The 19,189-nt window shown below is 47.2% G+C and overlaps 1 protein-coding gene across 3 annotated transcripts; it reads right to left on the reverse strand.

The window, feature by feature from the left end:
* Nucleotides 1-5,905: 5,905 nt before the first annotated feature.
* On the reverse strand, nt 5,906-17,044 carry IZUMO2 (IZUMO family member 2). 3 transcript variants are annotated; one of them, XM_028091590.1, is made up of 7 exons: nt 16,813-17,044; nt 16,529-16,603; nt 12,317-12,403; nt 12,066-12,086; nt 10,605-10,685; nt 7,702-7,819; nt 5,906-5,948 (listed from the first exon to the last, which is right to left on the reverse strand). In XM_028091590.1, exons 1-7 carry the CDS (start codon nt 17,042-17,044, stop codon nt 5,906-5,908), a joined length of 657 nt encoding a protein of 218 aa, XP_027947391.1. The 3 variants fall into 3 exon arrangements, with proteins under 3 accessions (XP_027947391.1, XP_087883867.1, XP_087883868.1); XM_088027741.1 differs by lacking the exon at nt 12,066-12,086; XM_088027742.1 differs by lacking the exons at nt 12,066-12,086; nt 12,317-12,403.
* Between the last annotated feature and the right edge of the window lie 2,145 nt (nt 17,045-19,189).

The raw sequence follows: 19,189 nt of genomic DNA on the forward strand, positions 1-19,189 counted from the left end.
CTTGTTTTTAATTACATACATATCATCAAAACCCCATATCAGGCTTAATGCTAAAAACCAAAACATCCCCATTAAAGTCAGAACAAACTGTCCAGCATGACCACTTTTGGAAGAACTATCAATGCAGTTAGACAAGAGAAAGAAAAGGTATCATTGGAACAGAGAAGTCTGGGTTGTCATTCTTCTTTAAATATGATATGATTGCTATCCTGGAAATCAGAGAATCAAATGAAACACTAAGATAAGCCGTAAGATAATTATGTAAAATTACTGGGTACAAGATTAATAAAATCCCATAGGTTTTCTCTTTTCAACAAAGAATGATGATAAATCTAATGAAAAAAGGGGTTATTTGGATTTTAGTGCGATATTTGCCTGATAGATTGTAATCTCTTTGTGATCTGGAGCAGTTCTCTTCCACTCTGTACCTAGGTTTTCCTCTCTGTAATCCCTCATTGGGATAATGTGTGGCAAATAGCTCTTCTTCAAAGCCTTTCCCCTGCTTTCTGTGCACACAGCTAGACTACATTTCCCAGCCTCCCTTGCAGTCTGGGGTGATCATGTGACGAAGCTCTGGCCAATAAAGTGAGAGAAGTGAACATGCATGCCAAGCCCAGACCTGGTCCATTGAAACCTCTCACTTGTCACCTTCTACAGTCTTTTCCTTTCCGCGGATGTAGATGGAGACTATGACCCTGGAAGTCCTATGTTGAAAATGGAAGGAGCCTAGGGACGCCTGGGTGGCTCAATCGTTAAGCATCTGCCTTTGGCTCAGGTCATGATCCCGGGGTCCTGGGATCGAGCCCCGCATTGGGCTCCCTGCTCCATGGGAAGCCTGCTTCTCCCTCCTCCACTTGTGTTCCCTTCCCCCTCCCCCCTTGCTTGTGTTCCCTCTCTCACTGTCTCTCTCTGTCAAATAAATAAATAAAATCTTTAAAAAAAAGAAAGAAAAAGAAAAGAAAGTGGAAGGAGCCTAAATCCCTGAATTGTCACTTGGAGGGGGCCATCTCCAATCAGAAACCAAATAATAAAAAGTTAGTTTCAGTTATATGGACTCAGGGGATTGATTAGATAAATGATGGTATATCCGGCCTATGAAACGTTATCGAGCCTGAAATAATTATGATCAGGACACAATAAACATGGGGAAATACTTGTGAATGAAAGTTAAAAGAAAAATTACAGAGTTATGTATCTTTCATGTTTATAAAGATGGAAAATATATGTATACACATGAGTAAAAGCTAGATGAACCACTGTCAAAATGAAATAAGAACAGCTGTCACTTAGTGACAACATGTAGTGGGCTTTATTAGTTTATTTAACTCATACAACCACCCTGGGAAGATGTGTCCAACAGCCCCAGGGAGACCTTTGCAGCCCCAAGGCTCAAAGATCCAACCAGCGACAGCGGGTCCAGGGAAACTCCTCTTCTCATTGCCGGCTCCCTGGCTCTGCTGCCCTCTCCATGCCCATGAACTTGGCCCTGGCTCAAGCCTTGTCCTTACCCTAGAGCTTCACTGCAATCTCATCTCAAACCTCCTGGCCCCCAGTGTCTCCCCTCCAGTATGTACCCCCCACACATCCCAGAAGAGTCTTTCTTTCTTTCCTTTTATAAAGATTTACTTATTTATTTTAGCTGGGGAGCACGCACGAGCATGGGGGAGGGGCAAAGAGAGAAGGAGAGAAGCAGACTCTGTGCTGAGCACAAAGCCTGACACAGGGCTTGATTTCATGACCCATGAGGTCACGACCTGAGCCAAAATCAAGAGTCAGATGCTTAACCGACTGCACCTCCCAGGTGCACCCCCCTGCCCCCCTCCCAGAATGGTCTTTCTGCACGAGAGCAGATCCAGTCCTTCCTCTGGCAGACACTGCCCTCAGCAAAGTATCCAGGCCTTAGCCTGGTACCTGAAGCCCTGTGAGCCTGGAGCCTGCCTTGCTTCACTTCATGACACTTGATCTTAATCAGCTCAGGTGGCCATAACAAAATACCATAGACTGAATGACTTAAACAACAGAAACTTATTTCTCACAGTTCTGGAGCCTGGAAGTCCTAGATCCCGGAGCCAGCATGGTTGATTTCTGGTGAAACCTCTCTTCCTTGCTTGTAGATGGCCACCTTCTCGATATATCCTCACATGGTTTTTCCTTGGTACAGGAGCCTGTGGAGAAAGAGCTCTGGTGTCTCTTCCTCTTTTTATAAGGACATTAGTCCTGCTACTATGGGTCTTTTCCTACATTAGTCCTACTAGCTATGGGTCTTGTATGGGTTACTTAAATCCTCCTTCTAGGTGTCCTTGTCTCTAAAATGGGGGAGCAATGCTTTCTTCATTGGGTAGTCATGCAAGTTAAATGAGCTCAGTGACATATGTTACTTTCATCTGCATCTCATTGGCTGAGGCAAGTAGCATGGTCACAACTGAGTTCATATAGCAATCCCAGGGAAGGGTCCTGATTGGTCCTTCTTGGGTCTTAGGCCCACCCCTTGGACCAATCTCTATTGCTAGGATTGGGGTACATGATAAAGACATGGTTACAGGCAGTTAGGCCCTAGTGTGATATGTGTGCTTGATGGGACAAGCCCGGGGCATGGTATGAGCACAGATGAGGGCCTCCAACCCACTCTGGGCAATTAGGGAGGACTTTCGGAGGAGGTCTCATCTTGGCTGTAGCTTGAAAGATAAGAACCAATGGACTAAGAGACATAAACGTGACCACTGAAGGCAGAGAATGAGGTGAGCTGTCCCAGGCAGAGAGTACAGAAGCCTAGAGGAGAGAAAGAGATATAAGGAGCTCTTTGTGGCTGGCATGCAAGTGCAGGACGTGGAAGAGTGCTATGGATTGAATGTTTGTTTCCCCCAAAATTCTTATGTTGAAGCCCTAACTCCCAATGTGACTTTATTTGGATATAGGGCGTTTGGGGAAGTAATTAAGGTTAAATGAGGTCAAAAGGGTAGGGCCCTGCTCCAATAGGATTTGATGTTCTATAGAAGACAATTGGCACAGTGCTTTGCAGGTAGGACCCTGTAGCAAGGGCCACAGAGCATAATGGTTAATCCCACCTATTCACTGAAAGTCATTAACCTCTCTATACCTCGGTTTCCTCATTGTACATAGGGAGATAATAAATACCCAAATAAATGACATTTGAATAGGTTGATTTAACTAAAGCCATTACAACAGAATGTTACAGAAAACACCATTTTCTGTTTGCTATCAATATTATTGACATCAAATATTATTTTAAAAATTATTAATACTTCCCACCTCTTGACCTTCGTATGTGCTGTTCCCTCTGTCCGGAACGTTCCTTTTCTCTATTGCTCTTGGAAAACTACATTTCCTGCTACCAGCTCTTACAGCCATTCCTATGGGAAAGTTTCCCCTATACCCACCCAGCCCAGCTGGAGCTGGTAAGTCAACTCCCTCCCGGGGTTCCACCCGAACCTAGCGCTGATATTATAATAACTGTATTGTAATTGCGTTCTCCGAGAGCATTCACCACACTATAATTTCTGCACAATTTAATTATCCGTTTATTGTGTGCACTGCTCCCAGGAAATTCACAGAAAGTTAAGGGAGTAGCCGGACTCGCAGCGTGAAGAAATTTAAGAAACCAAAACAACACCGCTACCTAAGCAAAAAGCATTTTAGGGCCACCAACTTACGACCCCCAGGCCTCACCGGAGTGGGCTTGGGGCAGGACACCAGCTTAAGAAGTAAACGTGAAGTCCGGCATCTCTGACTTGTCTGCAGTAGCCTTGCCTCCCAGCTAGCATGCTCGCTGAGGGTGACGTCATGCGTGCCAGGAGTGACGTCACCGGGGCGACAGCATCCGTTGCCTTCACCGGAGGGCGACTGCGTGATAGTGGGGGTGGGGGAGCCCCCCTACCATTTCCAGAATGCTCTGGGTTGGAGCCTCTGCTCTTCCAAACCGCCCTAATCCAAGGGCTCCTTACTGCGCATGTGCCAAAAACGGTATCTTGACAACGGATGACTGGAGTCGGGCTCTTCAAGTGAACACCCCACCCCACCCTTAACTAGAGTGGCTCGGTAGTATCTATGGCAACGGGGGAGTTGCAGGGGGAGAGGATTCTGGGAAATGTAGTTAATTAGAGAGTCCAGCGAGCTCTAGCTACACTTAAAATTTCATTTGCCAATAATCTCTAGCATAAAAAATATAAGCAGCATTCAGCCCCAGATGTTTCTCTGTCGCTTCACAATGATAGCAAAACGTGTCTTGGGTTGGTCCTCAGTATTCGAAAAAATTAGTTGCCCGCACTACTTATGGAGAGATTTCACGTTTAAAAAATCTGAATTTCTGGGTTCTCTTGAGAATTCTGAAGATCTGAAAACACTGGGCTGTTATTTCACCGCGACCGCAATAGAATGGAGCTGAGTACTTTCTATCCTCCGTGGATGCGACCTGCAGTTCACTTTATCTTCCTGGACCCATCAATATTTGGGGTTTCCATCCCAGACCCTGGAAAAACCACCAAGCTCCTTTCCCTGGCATTTAAAGGCCCTCAGTATATGGATCAGTATCATTTTTGCAGGCTTCCTCCCCTTTCCGCCAACACTACCATCCTCATTTATTCAACAAATATTTACTGAGCGCCTGCTCTGGGCCAAGCCTTGTGCTGGGCACCGAATCTTCAGCTAAATTTGGTTTTTGTTATCAACGCCCATCCCTCCCACTGATGGGGTTTTGGAATATAGGCGAAGTTCAGTGGGGTGGAGTCCAGAGCCGACGAGCAAGAAAGAATTCTTGAGACAGCTTTGGTGCAAAATGGTGGTTCATTAAAGCCCGGGGACAGGACCCGTGGGCAGAAAGAGCTGCTGCCCCGGGGTTGTGAGCGGTGGCTGATTATATACTATGGGGTTGGGGGAGGTAAGGAAAAAGGGAGATTTCTGAAAGAACTTTCATATGCTAAAGAAGACTCACAGGATAGCTGAGGCCTTGCCATTGTCAAATTAAGGCTGTTTACCCCTCTAGTAAGGCATTAATAGTTGGGAACTTCCTGGAGGAACATTACACTGCCCACTTCAAGTGTCTGTCTGTGGGCTGCAGGTTATAAAGACATTTAATTGTATTTACATTCCCTTCTGGAAGCTATTGCTAAGACTTTTGTAAGTAAACTGAGGGAGACTCATATCTTGTTGGATTGTGATCTCTGTAAGTTAACTATTTGTTTTTCCTTTAGGGCAGCCAGGAGTGCCTGAGGAATGTCACGTATACCCCATGGTGGGGTGTGTGTGTGTGTGTGTGTGTGTGTGTGTGTGTGTGTGTGTGTGAGCTTCTGCTTTGTCCTCAGCTTGCCCTCTGTTCCTTCATCACCACCAAACATCTTCATTATGCAGATCCTGAATGAGATAGCAATAGTTTTGCTAGCAAGTTCAGAAACAGAAGGATACTATGTTATGCAAATTTATTTGCTTTCTTACTTGGGGTTAGCAAGGAGCAAGAGTTCAGACAGCAAAAGGATTTACATGAAAATGTATCTGAATCTATTCAGGAACACAGAGGGTGAAAATTTAGTTCAGAGAGGGAGGGGAACGTGTATTCTCTGCCTTGACTACTGCTGTCCCTCTTCCAGACCATCCTTGAGGGACCCACTATGGTGTTATCTCCTTTAGGATGCATTCCTCCTTTCAAGCTCTCATTGTAGGTTGTCTATAACTCTTGAAGGCTCAAATCACTTCTACTTTGATGTAGGGTAATTGGTACCTACAGATGAGTGAGACCTTGTCCCAACCCTTGAGGAGCACCCAGTTGGGTGTCCAGAGCTAGACACCAACTGGGAGGAGAGTCCTCCAGAAACTGACAGAGACATTGAGGAATTTGTCATGGACTTTATTAAACTTCTTTTCCTTTCCCCTTACAGACCCCCACACCACCACCCTACTGCAGCAGGAGTTTTCGGTTTTGCCTGTACATAATAGCCCTGGTCAGAGAGAAAAAGCCTGGAGGTTACAAAGAGAACTTCAGGTCCCCCAAGTCAACCATTCCTCCCCCTCCCCCCAAAAACCCACTTCCCTCCAATCATCAGCCTTATTTGGTTCAGCCTGTGACATCATGGGTATCTGGGCAGATTTCCAGGGTTCTTAGCCAATCAGTGTTGGTACATGAATGAGGAGGAGAGAAAATTTGGGACTGGGAGTGAAGGTAAAATGTGAAAACAGAAAGAGTGGGAAAGACTGGAGGAGACTCTGAAAGACACAGACATAGGGCGAGAGACTCATGGAGAAGGGAAAGACAGAAGGAGAAGGAAATGAGGAAGAGAGAGAAGCAGGTGTGCTGAATTGAATTGTGTCCCCCCCTCCCACCCGTTCCCCCCAGATATATCCAAGTCCTAATCCCCAGGACCTGTGAATGTGACCTTGTTTGGAAATAGGGTCTTTGCGGATGTAATTAAGTTAAGGTAAGATGAGATCATTCGGAATTTAGGATGGACCCTACATTCAAAGACTGGTGTCCTCATAGGAGAAGAAGAGGGTGATCAGAGACAGATGCGGAGGAAAAAGCCATCTGAAGATGGGAGGTGGGTGGGCAGAGATCCGGAGGGAAGCCATGAGCCAAGGAATACCAAGGATGCCAAAGAGACAGAGGGGCAAGACAGACCTTGAGCAAGAGGCTTAGGGAGGGAGAAACAAGATTCGAGACAGAAATAAAGACCTAGCGAAGAAAGGGGGGAGAGGTTCTAACATGGGGGAGGGGGAGAGAGCAGTGGGGAAGGTACTGGAGAAAGAGAGGGGAGGCGGGAGGGATTCAACCTGGGAGGCAGGGTAGGGGCGGGACAGCAGGGTTGAGACTGGGACACGGGAGGGGAGGAGAAAGCCCAGTGGGGGAGGCAGAGAGAGGGCGAGGGAAGGGGACACAGACCCAACAAGCTCACAGTGGGAGCAGACATTCATTGTGCTGAGTGCTGATTTAACTCACCACCAGGCACTGGGAAAGGAGGGTGAGGGGCAGGAGGAGAAGGCAGAGCCCTACAGAAAAGGGGCCAGAGGGAAGAGGGGAGGGGCTGGAGGGGTGACAGGTGGGCAGAGGTGGGAGGGTCCCTCAGAAGGGCGGAGAGGAGGGTGAGGTCCACTCCTCCCCTTGGCACCATGGGCTCAGTGCTTGGGGCCCAACAGAAATGTTTTCTTTTCTTTTCTTTTTTTTTTTAAAGATTTTTATTTATTTGTTGAGAGAGAGAGAGAATGGTAGAGAGAGAGCATGAGAGAGAAGAAGGTCAGAGGGAGAGACAGACTCCCAGAAATGTTTTCATTTTAACCACTTTGAAAAGCAGAACGGAATAAATTAATACAATGACAATGGTGAAGAAGAATATGTAATAATGAATTCAGCTCGGACGACATCTGTCTTCATCCAGCACATGCAGGAAATACAATTTTTAATGTATTTTTTTTTTTATGGAGGAAGAGACCCAGAGAGGCAAAAGTGCTGAGGACCCAGGAAAGACATAAGGTGGTCCAGGGATGAGGGGAAGAGGAGGTGAGAGAGAAGGAGAGATGGACAGACAGACAGACATGGGGGCTGGGAAGAGAAGAGATGGAGAGAAGGAAGGAGAGGCAGAGACAAAGTGAGTGAGGAGGAGATTCCCAAATGACACAGTGGCTGATACAGGGCAGGGACATTTTTGTGGGGCCCGGTGGGGCATTTGGGAGCCTCAGGAGAGGGCAGGAATGACTCACGAAGCCACGATGACCCCGAAGGCAAGAATAGCCAGAAAAATAGCAATGACAGCACCGCCATTCTGCAGGTTCTCCCCCTCCTTCTGGTACTGCAGGGCCATGCGGGGCTGCCCATCAACTGGTGGGGTGGGGGAGACAACCCTGACTTCCAAGTCACCACCCTTCCTTGGCCCGGCACCCACACCCACCTGCTCACCCAGCAACCTCGGCCTCTCTCTCCCTCCTTCCTACCTGTCCCCGCTGCCCTCTCCTGGGGTCTGACTGCATTCATCCATTCCTCAAATTCTGTGTCCCAGGCACTGTTTTAGGTGCTCTGGATACCTCCGTGAACCCCACTGGCAAAGATCTCTGGCTTGCGGCACCGACAGGCTACCCTGCACACCCCAGTGACAGCGAAGAGCCCAGTGCTAAATACGACTAGTTGGCTAGGTGGTGGGAGGAGGACGTGGGTCATTCGACTGCCCATGAACATGAGATGCAAAATTCTGACAGTCTCAAGACAAGACGAAAGTCAACCTGCATCTTAGCTGGGGACCCTGAAGATTCTTGGGAGTCCCATTCGGCGTCTTCCAATCGTCCCCTCCCCCTGACTCTTTCATTCTGTCAGCAGAGCTTCTTGGCCCCACTTTCAGCATGTATCCAGAGTCTGATCCACCTCCTGGGCTATCGACCTGGTCCAGCCCCCTATCAAAGCTCCTCTCCCGGGGTTCTCCGCTTCTCCTGGCCCTACAGTGCCCCCACATGGCCGCCAGAGGGCGCCTGTCAAACACCTAAGCCCTCTCCAGTGCCTCTTCCCGCAGAGCCTTCCCTAAACTCGCCTCTCATTCAGATTAAAAGCCTAAATCCTCACCACGGCCCACCAGGCCCTGCACAATCTGGTCACCATGTGACTAGCTAGCTACTATACCCTTCTCATTTGGCTCTGGCCACACTAACCTCCCTCTCGTTGCTCAACCATGTTGGATACTTGCGCTTGCTGTTCCCTCTGTCATTCACACTGTTCCTTACTCCCTCACTTCCTCTAGATGTCAAACACCAGTTCTTTAAAGAGGTCCTGCAATCTGCACTCTCTAAACTAGCACCGCCCCTCCCTTTCCCCCAGGCAGTTTCTTTCAAACTCTTCTGTTCTGTTTTCACTAGGGCACACTTGCAATCTGGAATCAATCCATTTATTCGTTCCTGTAATTGTCTAACAGTGGTTCTCAGCTCGGGGCAGTTTTGTCCCCCAGGGGTCATTTGGAAAGGTCTGGAGACTAGAAATGATTGTCATGACTTTGGCTAGGGGAGTACTACTGGCATTTAGTGGGGTAGAGGCTAGGGGTGCTGCTGAACCATCCTACAATACACAGGACAGCCCTTATAACAAAGACTATGCAGCCCCAACTGTCAGGATTGCCAAGGTTGAGAAACCCTAGTTAACCCTTGACCCCATTAAAATGTGGGCAATATGAGCCATCTGTCTTCCATTCTGCTGATCCTCAGTTTGGGGGCATAATGGGGTACTCGAAATATCTGGTAGTTAACCACCATCCTAAAGGAGCAAATGGACAAATCCTCTTTGCAACTAGTCAATGTCGTGGGGGGGGGGGGGGAGGGGGGAGGTGATAAGAGAAACTCTTCTAGATTAAAAAAAAAAAGTGGAAAAAACCCTACAGTTCAATTATATGAGAAGTCCTTTCACTGGGTCCTGGTTTGTACGAATCAGCTGCGAAAGATATTCTGGGGACAATTAGGGATGTTGCAAAAGGACTTAGAATTACTTGATATTGAAGACTTGTTGCTAGGTTTTTTGGGTGTGAGAATGGCATTATGGTTACATAGGAAATGTCCTTATTTTTAGAGGCACACACTATTTATGGGTGAAATCTCACAATGCTTGATTTCTTTTAAAATACCATGGAAATGGGGCGCCTGCCTGGCTGGCTCAGTTGGCAGAGAATGTGACTCTTGATCTTGCAGTTGTGAATTTGGGTATAGAGAGATGACTTAAAAAAAAATACCATGGCAATAAATAAGTAAAGCAAATGTGGAGGAATGTCCATTGTCAACATAATTTGATAGAAAGTGCTGCTTTAGAGAGTGTGATCAGGGAGTCATCTTTGAGGAGGTGAACTTGAAAACTTTACTGAAATAAAGGAGTGAGAGGAACAGTGTGAGAGAGGGAACAGCATGACTATTCAATCTTGATGGATATATGGGGGTTCACTGTACTATTCTCACTGCTATAAGGGTATACACTTTAAAAATCTCTGGGGGGCACCTGGGTGGCTCAGTCGGTTAAGTGACTGCCTTCGGCTCAGGTCATGATCCTGGAGTCCCGGGATCGAATCCCGCATCGGGCTCCCTGCTCAGCGGGGAGTCTGCTTCTCCCTCTGACCCTCTTCCCTCTCGTGCTCTCTATCTCTCGTTCTCTCTCTCTCTCAAATAAATAAAATCTTTAAAATAAAAATAAAAATAAAAATCTCTGGGGGTGCCTGGCTGGCTTGGTCAGTGATGCGTGCAACTCTTGATCTTGGGTTGTAGGTTTGAGCCCCACATTGTGTGTAGAGATTATTTAAAAATTAAAAAAATCTCTGAATGAATGAATGAGTGAGTGAGTGAATGAATTCAGCAGATCCTTCTGGACTCCCCAGGTATGACACTGGTAAAAAAGAAAAATGTTTTTCTAGCACCTGCCATTCTGGTATTAGAGGCATTTTAAAGTTACAGAGGAGTTTTCCTATTTAACAGTAGGGGGGAAGCAAATTTCAGAATGTGGAGCAACATCTGGGCCACACTGTAAGCAAGTGGTAAGTGCAGAATTCAAGGTTATATGTGGGAGATCTCAAAACCCCTATCTGCTGGGTCATGGCTGTCTTCATCTCTCATGCATCCCTGTCTTCCCCTGACCCCCAGGAGCTTACCAAAACAGTACTTTTTTTTGATACACCTGGGAGTGACCTTCTGGCAATGTAAACAGTCTAAGACTTCTTCTTTTAGCAAGCCTGGAAAGGAGGAAAGGGAGAAGTATGATGAGGGCAGATATCAGAGGTCTGGCAAGGGGCAGGAAGCAGAGGGGAAAGAGAAGGGAGAGTTCCTTGGCCCTCCCGAATTTGGAAGTCCCATGTGCAGCAGAGGAAGCTGAGCAAAATGCACTGATTCACATTAAAAATAATTTTTAGGGGCGCCTGGCTGGCTCAGTGGGTGGAGGGTGTGACTCTCGATCTCAGGGTTGTAAGTTTGAGCCCCACGTTGGGTGTAGAGAACACTTAAAAATAAAATCTTAAGAATAAAATAAAAATTTTGAGGGCGCCTGGGTGGCTCAGTCGGTTGAGTGTCTGCCTTCGGCTCAGGTCATGATCCTGGAGTCCCAGGATTGAGTCCCGCATCGGGCTCCCTGCTCAGCGAGGGGTCTGCTTCTACCTCTGTCCTTCCCCCCCAACTCGTGCTCACGCTCTCTCTCAAATAAATAAATGAAATCTTAAAAAAAATAAAAATTTTTATATAATCATTGAAGAGTTGAATTGACTTGCAGTTGTCCAGTTGACCAACATTTGTTTGTAGACATTTAATTAATTAAACAAATATTTGATTAAATGTCTACAAACAGGATGCTTTCATTTCTATATTCCTGTTTTGCATTCCCCTGTACATACAGTGTGGCTAGATGCGCACTCATCTGTCTCTGCCTCTTCCTGCCACACAAAAAGACTACATTTCCCAGGCTCCTTTGCCGTAGGTTGCAACCATGTGACCAGAGTTCTGGCCGTCGGAAAGTGGGATGAGCAGAGGGATGAAGCCGATTCCCCCGCCAGGACAAACAAGTTCCCATAGGCGCTTTCCCTCTTCTCTCTCCCTTCTGAAGTTAGCTTAGAAGCCACAGCATAGGTGCAGCCTATATCCCTGGGCCACCACTTGGAAGAAAAGTTCAATTCTCGGAATGCCTGGGTGGCTCAGTCGGTTAAGCGTCTGCCTTCAGCTCGAGTCATGATCCCGGCTTCTCCCCCTGCCTGCTGCTCTCCCTGCTTGTGCTCTCCCTCTCTCTGGCAAACAAATAAAATCTTTTAAAAAAAGAAAAGTTCAACTCTCAAAGGAATTTGGGTAAGAGAAATAAATCTTCCTTTTGTTAAACCACTGAGACCTAGGGTTTGTTGGTTACTATGACCTGCTTATCCCACCCTAACTTCCCCCCAAAATACTTTTTTTTGCAAGTTGCAACCACTTCCATACGCCCTCAAAAATCAGATATCCCTAGATACTATAGCTTTGGGGAGGGGGAACCAGCAGATGGAGTAGGTGATAGCGGGGCTTGATCTGGGGGAGACAGGGTAAAGAGGTGCGGAGGGGTAGGGAAGGGAGGGACAGAAAATAAATCCAGGACTCACGGCAAGTTTTGCGATGGCAGGCTGCAAGAGAAAAGAGCTGAAGTGAGTTAAGTCGGGACAGCAATTTGAGAATTTAATGGGAAGGGACCAGGGGAGGGAGAAGTGAATCTGGAAACGAGAGCAGGGAATATTGGGGAGAGGCCGAGAAGGCTGAGTCACAGGGGAGGTAAGCAAGGAGTCTGGGAGAGAAAGTGGGAGAAGGGGATGAGGTGATAATGGGGGGAGGGGCTTGATGGAGAGAGATGCTGCACCTTTCAGTTCATACGATTTTAAAACTTTCTTGAGTTCCTTGATCACTCTCTCCCTGATAGCCACCAGCTCCTCCAGCAGAGGCCCATCTGAGGAGAGAGAGAAAGAGAAGGAGAGACATCCTTGTGGGGTGGGAGGTACCCAGCAAGCCCACCCCATCTTCAGCTTCAAAGAGATGAGGAAGCCCCTTTTCATTCACCAGGAGTAACCAAGACTGGGTATTACTCAGGTCCACTGGGCAAATCTGTGGCCTGGGAGGCCTTGCATCTACCTTCTGATCCACTGTGGGGCCCCAGGACAAACCACCTTCTACTGGCCTCAGTTTTCTTTCTTTTCTTTTCTTTCTTTCTTTTTTTTTTTTTTTTAAGATTTTATTTATTTATTTGAGAGAGAGAACACGAGAGGGGGGAGGGTCAGAGGGAGAACCAGACTCCCCGCCGAGCGGGGAGCCCGATGTGGGGCTCGATCCTGGGACTCCAGGATCATGACCTGAGCCGAAGGCAGTCGCTTAACCAACTGAGCCACCCAGGCGCCCCTGGCCTCAGTTTTCTGATCTGGTAAGTAGTAGAACAGACTTGGTCACCTCTCCTTTCCTTTCCTCTGACCTGCTCTCCTCTCCACTCTGTCTACACTCACTCCTTCATCCAGCTGATTTCATCCAGCTTCATGGCTTTGTATATTACCTAGACCTAAACTGTCCAGTATGGCAGTCACCAGCCCGCATGGCTGCCGAGTACTCAAAATGGGCTAGTCTGAATCGAGGTTTGCCGTTAGTATAAAATGTATGCTGGAGTTTGAAGACATGGTATGAATAAAATAACTGTAAAAAACCTCAATAATTTTTATGTTGCTTGCATGTCGAAATGGTCATTTAGGTATTGGGATAAATAAAATATATTAAAATTAATTTCACCTGCTTCTGTGTATCTTTTTATTTTTATTTATTTTATTAAAAAAGATTTTACAGGGTGCCTGGGTGGCTCAGTCGTTAAGCGGCTGCCTTCGGCTCAGGTCATGGTCCCAGGGTCCTGGGATCGAGCCCCTCATCGGGCTCCCTGCTCAGCGGGAAGCTTGCTTCTCCCTCTCCCACTCCCCCCTGCTTGTGTTCCCTCTTTCGCTATCTCTCTCTGTCAAATAAATAAAATCTTAAAAAAAAAAGATTTTATTGATTTATTTGACAGAGACAGCACGAGAGAGGGAAGTGGGAGAGGGAGAAGCAGGCTTCCCGTGGAGCAGGGAGCCTGATGTGGGGCTCGATCCCAGGACCCTGGGATCATGACCTGAGCCGAAGGCAGACGCTTAACGACTGAGCCACCCAGGCACCCCTTCTGTGTATCTTTTTAAACCCGTGGCTACAAAAGAATAAAAAATTACATGTGACTCCTGCTTGTGCCTCACATCATATTTCCACGGACAGTGCTGTTCCGTGTATACCAGTTCCTCCCACACTGATGTCCCTAGCCTAGACGGCTCACTGAAGTCCAGATGCATATAGCCAAATACCCCACTTAGGAATTCCACTCGGATGTCTGATGGGCATCTTATACTCAGTAAGTCCAAAACTGAACCCTGATAGACTCCTCCAAGCTGACTCCCAACCCCCGAGTCTTTTCCACCTTAGGAGATGGGAGGTGTCCGATTCTAACTGTTCAGCGCAGCCCTTGGTGCTTTGACTCCTTTTTCTCACATCCTGCATGCAGTCTGTCAACATGCATGTTATATGAACAAAACCTGCCTGTTCAATATCCAAGATAGGGCGCCTGGGTGGCTCAGTTGGATAAGTGTCTGCCTTTGGCTTAGGTCATGAGCTCAGGGTCCTGGGATTGAGCCCCACATTGGGCTCCCTGCTCAGCGGGGGAGGTGGGGGGTTCTGCTTCTCCTTCTTCCTCTGCCCCTCCCCACCTCTCGTGCTCTCTCTCAAATATATAAATAAAACCTTTAAAAAAATATATCCAAGTTAGATCCAGGAATACGATCTCCCTCTCACCCCGTCCCCTGCTACCACCCTGGTTCCAGCCATGATCATCTTTTGCCTGGGCCACCGTGGCAGCTTCTTGCTGGTCTGCCAGGCTCCCCCATGTCCTGCCCAAATCTCTTCTCTGCAACCAGAGGGATGCTCTTAGAACCACAGTAAGCTGACCCATATCCCCCTCCTGCTCAGAACCCTCCCATGTGACCCAGAATAGAAACCAAAATTCCTCACCGTGGCCTGGAAGGCTCTACCCCATCTACCCATCCCCATCCCCTTACCTCTAGGACCTCATCTTCCACACCTCTCCCTCTTTCCACTCCAGCCTCCCTGGCTTCCTTGAAGTTCTGTGAATATGCCAAACATAGGCCCATCTCAGGAATTTGCACTAGCTGTTCTTCCTGCTTGCAGCCTTCTACGTCCTGGGGCTTCCCCTGTCCTTCAGGTCTGCTCACATGCTGACTTGTCAGTGACATCATCCCTCTTGGCTGCCTGACTTTATACTGCAGCCCGTACCCTACTCCCGGCACCCCCTATCCCCTGCCCCCTGCGTTATTCTCTCCATAGTATTTGTTCTCATTTGTATTGTGCAGTAAAGGGTTAACTCAGCAGGTCTGGCTTGTCCATACCCTGCACATTCTGAAGAAAAGGTTTGGCTCCTCTAAGTCCTTGGAATATCTTGCCTGTGAAGAGTATGTTTCTGGGGGCGCCTGGCTGGCTTGGTTGGTAGAGCATGTGACTCAATATTGGGGTCGTGAGTTCGAGCCCCACGTTGGGCATGGAGCCTGCCAAAAAAAAAAATTGTCTTTCTTTACTGGGGGCTTGGGCCATGTGGTTTGACCTCCGGAGGGGCTGGAGACCAAGAAGCTAAGTCAGCCACTTGGTAAAATGATTGGCCAGAGCTCTTCAAAAATGTCAGTGTCATAAAAGACAAACGAATGCGTGATCCCAGAGCAGATCAAAGACTGGAAGAAAAGTAGTGATGGAAGTCATGACTGTGACCATTGGAGAAATTCGAGGACCGGATATTGGATAGTATGGAGTTCGCATTAAACTTCCTAGTTCCACTCATTGTGCAAGAAAATACCCTTCCTTGCTCTTGGGAGGTCCCCCATTGAAGAAATTAGGGTTGAAGTGTCACTAACTCTTAAAGGGTACACACACAGAACAAGGCATGTGTTAACATGTGAACAAATGGTGTATAGGTGTTCACTGTACTATTCCTGCAACTTTTATAACATTTGAATTTTTTTCAAAATACAAAAGTCACCTTTTTGAAAGGTGAGAGCTTTAATTACTGCTTTCAACTAGAGCTTTAAAATTACTGATGTTCAGGTGCAACACCTGATATTCTGATTTACTTGGCTGCTGCCTGGGCTTCTGGAATGTTTGAGAAGTTCTCCAGGGGATTCGAACGTGAAGCCTGAGTTGGGACCTGCTGCTCGAAACCTTGTCTGTTAAGGTTCAGATAGTAAATATTTTCAGCTTTGAGGGCTAGATGGTCATTGTCACAATTATTCAGTTCTGCCTTGGAGAGCAAAAGCGACTGTAGACAATATGTAAATTATTATTGTTCTAATAAAACTTTATTTACAAAAACAGGGGGCTGGCAAAAGGATTTGGCCCCCAGCTGTATTTTGCCAACCTCTGCTCTAGGCACAGAGGCTGGATCAGCATCATAATCAGGCAGCATCATAATCTTAATAGCTAACATTTATTGAGCACTTACTGTTTGCCTGGCTTTGTTCTAAATGCACATGCACAAACTCATTTACACTTCTCAGTGCCCATGAGGTGAGTGCTATTATTCCCGTTTTACAGATGAGGAAACTGAGGCACAAAGCAGTTAAACATCCACAGAGCCCTCTACTGCCCTCTGCTGGGGAACGTCATAAGGCCCTCAAATGACTAAGCTCCCTGGGGCCACTGAATACAAAACCAAAAGACACACCGCAGGGGCGGTGGTTAGGAATATGTCTGAGCTGTGTACTTGGGACAAGTCACCTAACTCCGCGGAGCCTCAGTCTCCTGCTCTGCAAAGGGCAGACCACAGTAGTGCCCACAGTGATGAACTGTCCCTCGACTTTTTTCAGTAAAACACTTAGAACCCTGCCAGACACACCAAAGGCTATATGCATGTGTCTTGTTTTGTTTTGTCTTTAATATCAAGGGGAGGAGAGGTGGACTCATGGAAAGGGAGGACCGAGAAGGGGGCTGGGAAAAGGCTTTCCCTCTTAGCTCCTACCTCTTAGAGAATTAACCATTAAGTGGCTTGTTTGGTTCTTGATAAAGGACACCACATGTTCCAGGTGATCTGTCCCTGGGGGCAAGAGGGGAGGAAATTCCAGTGGGTCCCTCAGAGAGCCAGGGGATACCCCCAACTTCCTCCAGGAATGGTCCCACCCTCCCCTCTTGGGAACGCAGTCCCCAAAGCGTCTGTCTCCCACCCGAGTCTCGGGCTACCCCATGGGTCCCTCCCCCTCCCCCGCCCCCCGCAGTGCCAGGAACCCTCTCCTCTCCAGCACGCACCCACTTTCCCCACAAACGCGTTCAGAGCGTAGTCCCGGAAGAAAGGCCCCTCCATGCCCAGCAGCACTGCCCGGGCACGTGCCCGCAGCTGCTCCGGTTGGAAGCGCTTGGGGATGAGGGCGAAGCGCAGCTGCCTCAGGGTCTCCTGCACGGAGTGGTCACACTGCAGGCAGCCCCAACCTCCATGGGCGCTCAGGCCCAACAGCAGCAAGAGGGCTGAGGCCAGAGGCATGGTAGGGCCTTTGTGACGTCACAGAGGGACACTGGCCGGTCCCACCCCCCCAGGTAAGGGCGGGGTCAGAGAGACGGTGGGGGAGGGAGGAACACTGTGCAAAGGCACATGTTTGCTGAGCACCTACTATGTGCCAGGCAGGGTTCTCGACGCTAGGGAGTCTAGAAAAACAGAGGTTTCTGCCTTGTCCCCCTGGGTCTTACATTCATTCAGTCAATGGGTATTTATTGAGCACCTACCATGTGCCGGGTGCTGTTCCAGGAGCTAGGGTTAGAGTGGAGAGAAACAGGCGGTCCCTGCCCTTTCGGGACTTACCTTCATGAACTGAACAAATAATTTCTGAGCATCTACTATGTGCCAGGCCCTGTTCTAAGCACCCCCATACAGAGCTGAGGGAAACAGTCTGCTCACACGGAGTTTACATTCATTTGTTCAACAAATAGCCGTGGGGTACCCACTGAATAAGATGCCGCAGTCTCTGCTCATGGGGTTCCGTCTAGCATGGGTGGAAGGAGGTATGTGGGGGAAGAAATGTAAAACCAGTAAACAGATTAGTAAATAAGAACGACAACGTACAGTAAGCCCTGGGGAGCAAATAAGCAATTTGAGATGCTAGAGTTTCTTGGGGTGCTGGTGCCCCAAGAGCAATGGTTTGTCTGTTGGGTTCCCTGCTCTGATTCAGTGCCTGGCACCCAGCAGGTGCTCCATAGATACTTATGGAATTCCATGAATCCACAGGGGTTTGTGTTTTCATAGGTTATTTGTATCATGAAAATCTCCAAAGCTAGAGAAAAGTTGTGGGAATGGTAAACACTTGAAGGTGCCATGTTGACACTCTTCATTCATTGGATTTTCCTCTCCATATGTATAAGATATTATATAGAGATTAATTATATTTTAATTTCTAGGGGCACCTGGGTGTTTTAGTTGGTCAGGCATCTGACTCTTGATCTCAGCTCAGGTCTTGATCTCAGGGTCATGGGTTCAAGCCCTGCATTGGGCTCTGTGCTGAGCGTGGAGCCTGCTTTAAAAAAAATAAAAAAATAAAAAGCTAATTTCTATTAAAAATGGGCAAAGGGCTTGAACAGACATTTCTCCAAAGAAGATATAAGAATGGCCAATAAGTGCATGAAAAGATGCATAACATCACTGAGCAACAGGGAAATGCAAATCAAAACCACAACGAGATACCACCTCACACTCATTAGGATGGCTACTTATCAGAAAAATAGAAAAGAATAAGTGTTGGCGAGGATGTGGGGAAATTGGAACCCTTGTGCACTGTTGGTGGGGATGTAGACGGGGATAGAAAACAGGATGGAGATTCCTCAAAAAATTAAAAAAAAAAAAGAATCACCACATGATCCAGAAATCCCGCTTCTGCGTATATACCCAAAAGAACTGAAAGCAGAACTCAGAGATATTTGTACACCCATGTTCACAGCAGCATTATTAGCAAAAGCCATACTGTGGAAGCCACCCAAGTGTCCTTCGACTAATGAATGGATAAACAAAATGTAGGATATACCCACAATGGTACACTACTCACTCTCAAAAAAGAGGGAAATTCTGACATGTGCTACAACATGGATGAACCTTGAGGTCATTATGCTCAGTGGAATAAGCCAGTCACAAAAAGACACATACTGTGTGATTCCACTTATTGGGGACATCTAGAGTATCTATAGTGAAACTCACACTGAGGACATTTAACATCGGTTTGATTGGCTCAGCCCTACTCAGACTTTCCTAAATGCCCCCTAAGTCCTCCACTTCAATATCACCTCCTTCGAGAAGTGCTCCCAGATTACCCCCTATAAAGCATGTCTTCCTCTGTTATTCTCTACTTTAGGGATCAGCACTTTCTGTAAAAGACAGGTTGCAAGTATTTTAGGCTTTGTTGGCCATTGTTCTCTTGCTAATGCAACAGGAAAGCAGCAATAAGCATTATGGAAACCAGTAGTTCTGGCTGTGTTCCAATGAAACTTTATTTGTGGACACTGAAATGTAAATTTCATACAATTTTCATGTCACAAAAATATTCTTTTGACTTTTTTCCAATCATTTATAAATGTAAAAACAATAACTTGGGTGCCATGTTTTGCCACTAACTCATTCTCCTGTTGGTTTCTGTCATAGCACCAA

Source organism: Eumetopias jubatus, unplaced genomic scaffold (assembly GCF_037043125.1).
Source record: "Eumetopias jubatus isolate StellerSeaLion01/CBP00866 unplaced genomic scaffold, mEumJub1_p1.0 scaffold_10, whole genome shotgun sequence".
Taxonomy (NCBI): domain Eukaryota; kingdom Metazoa; phylum Chordata; class Mammalia; order Carnivora; family Otariidae; genus Eumetopias; species Eumetopias jubatus.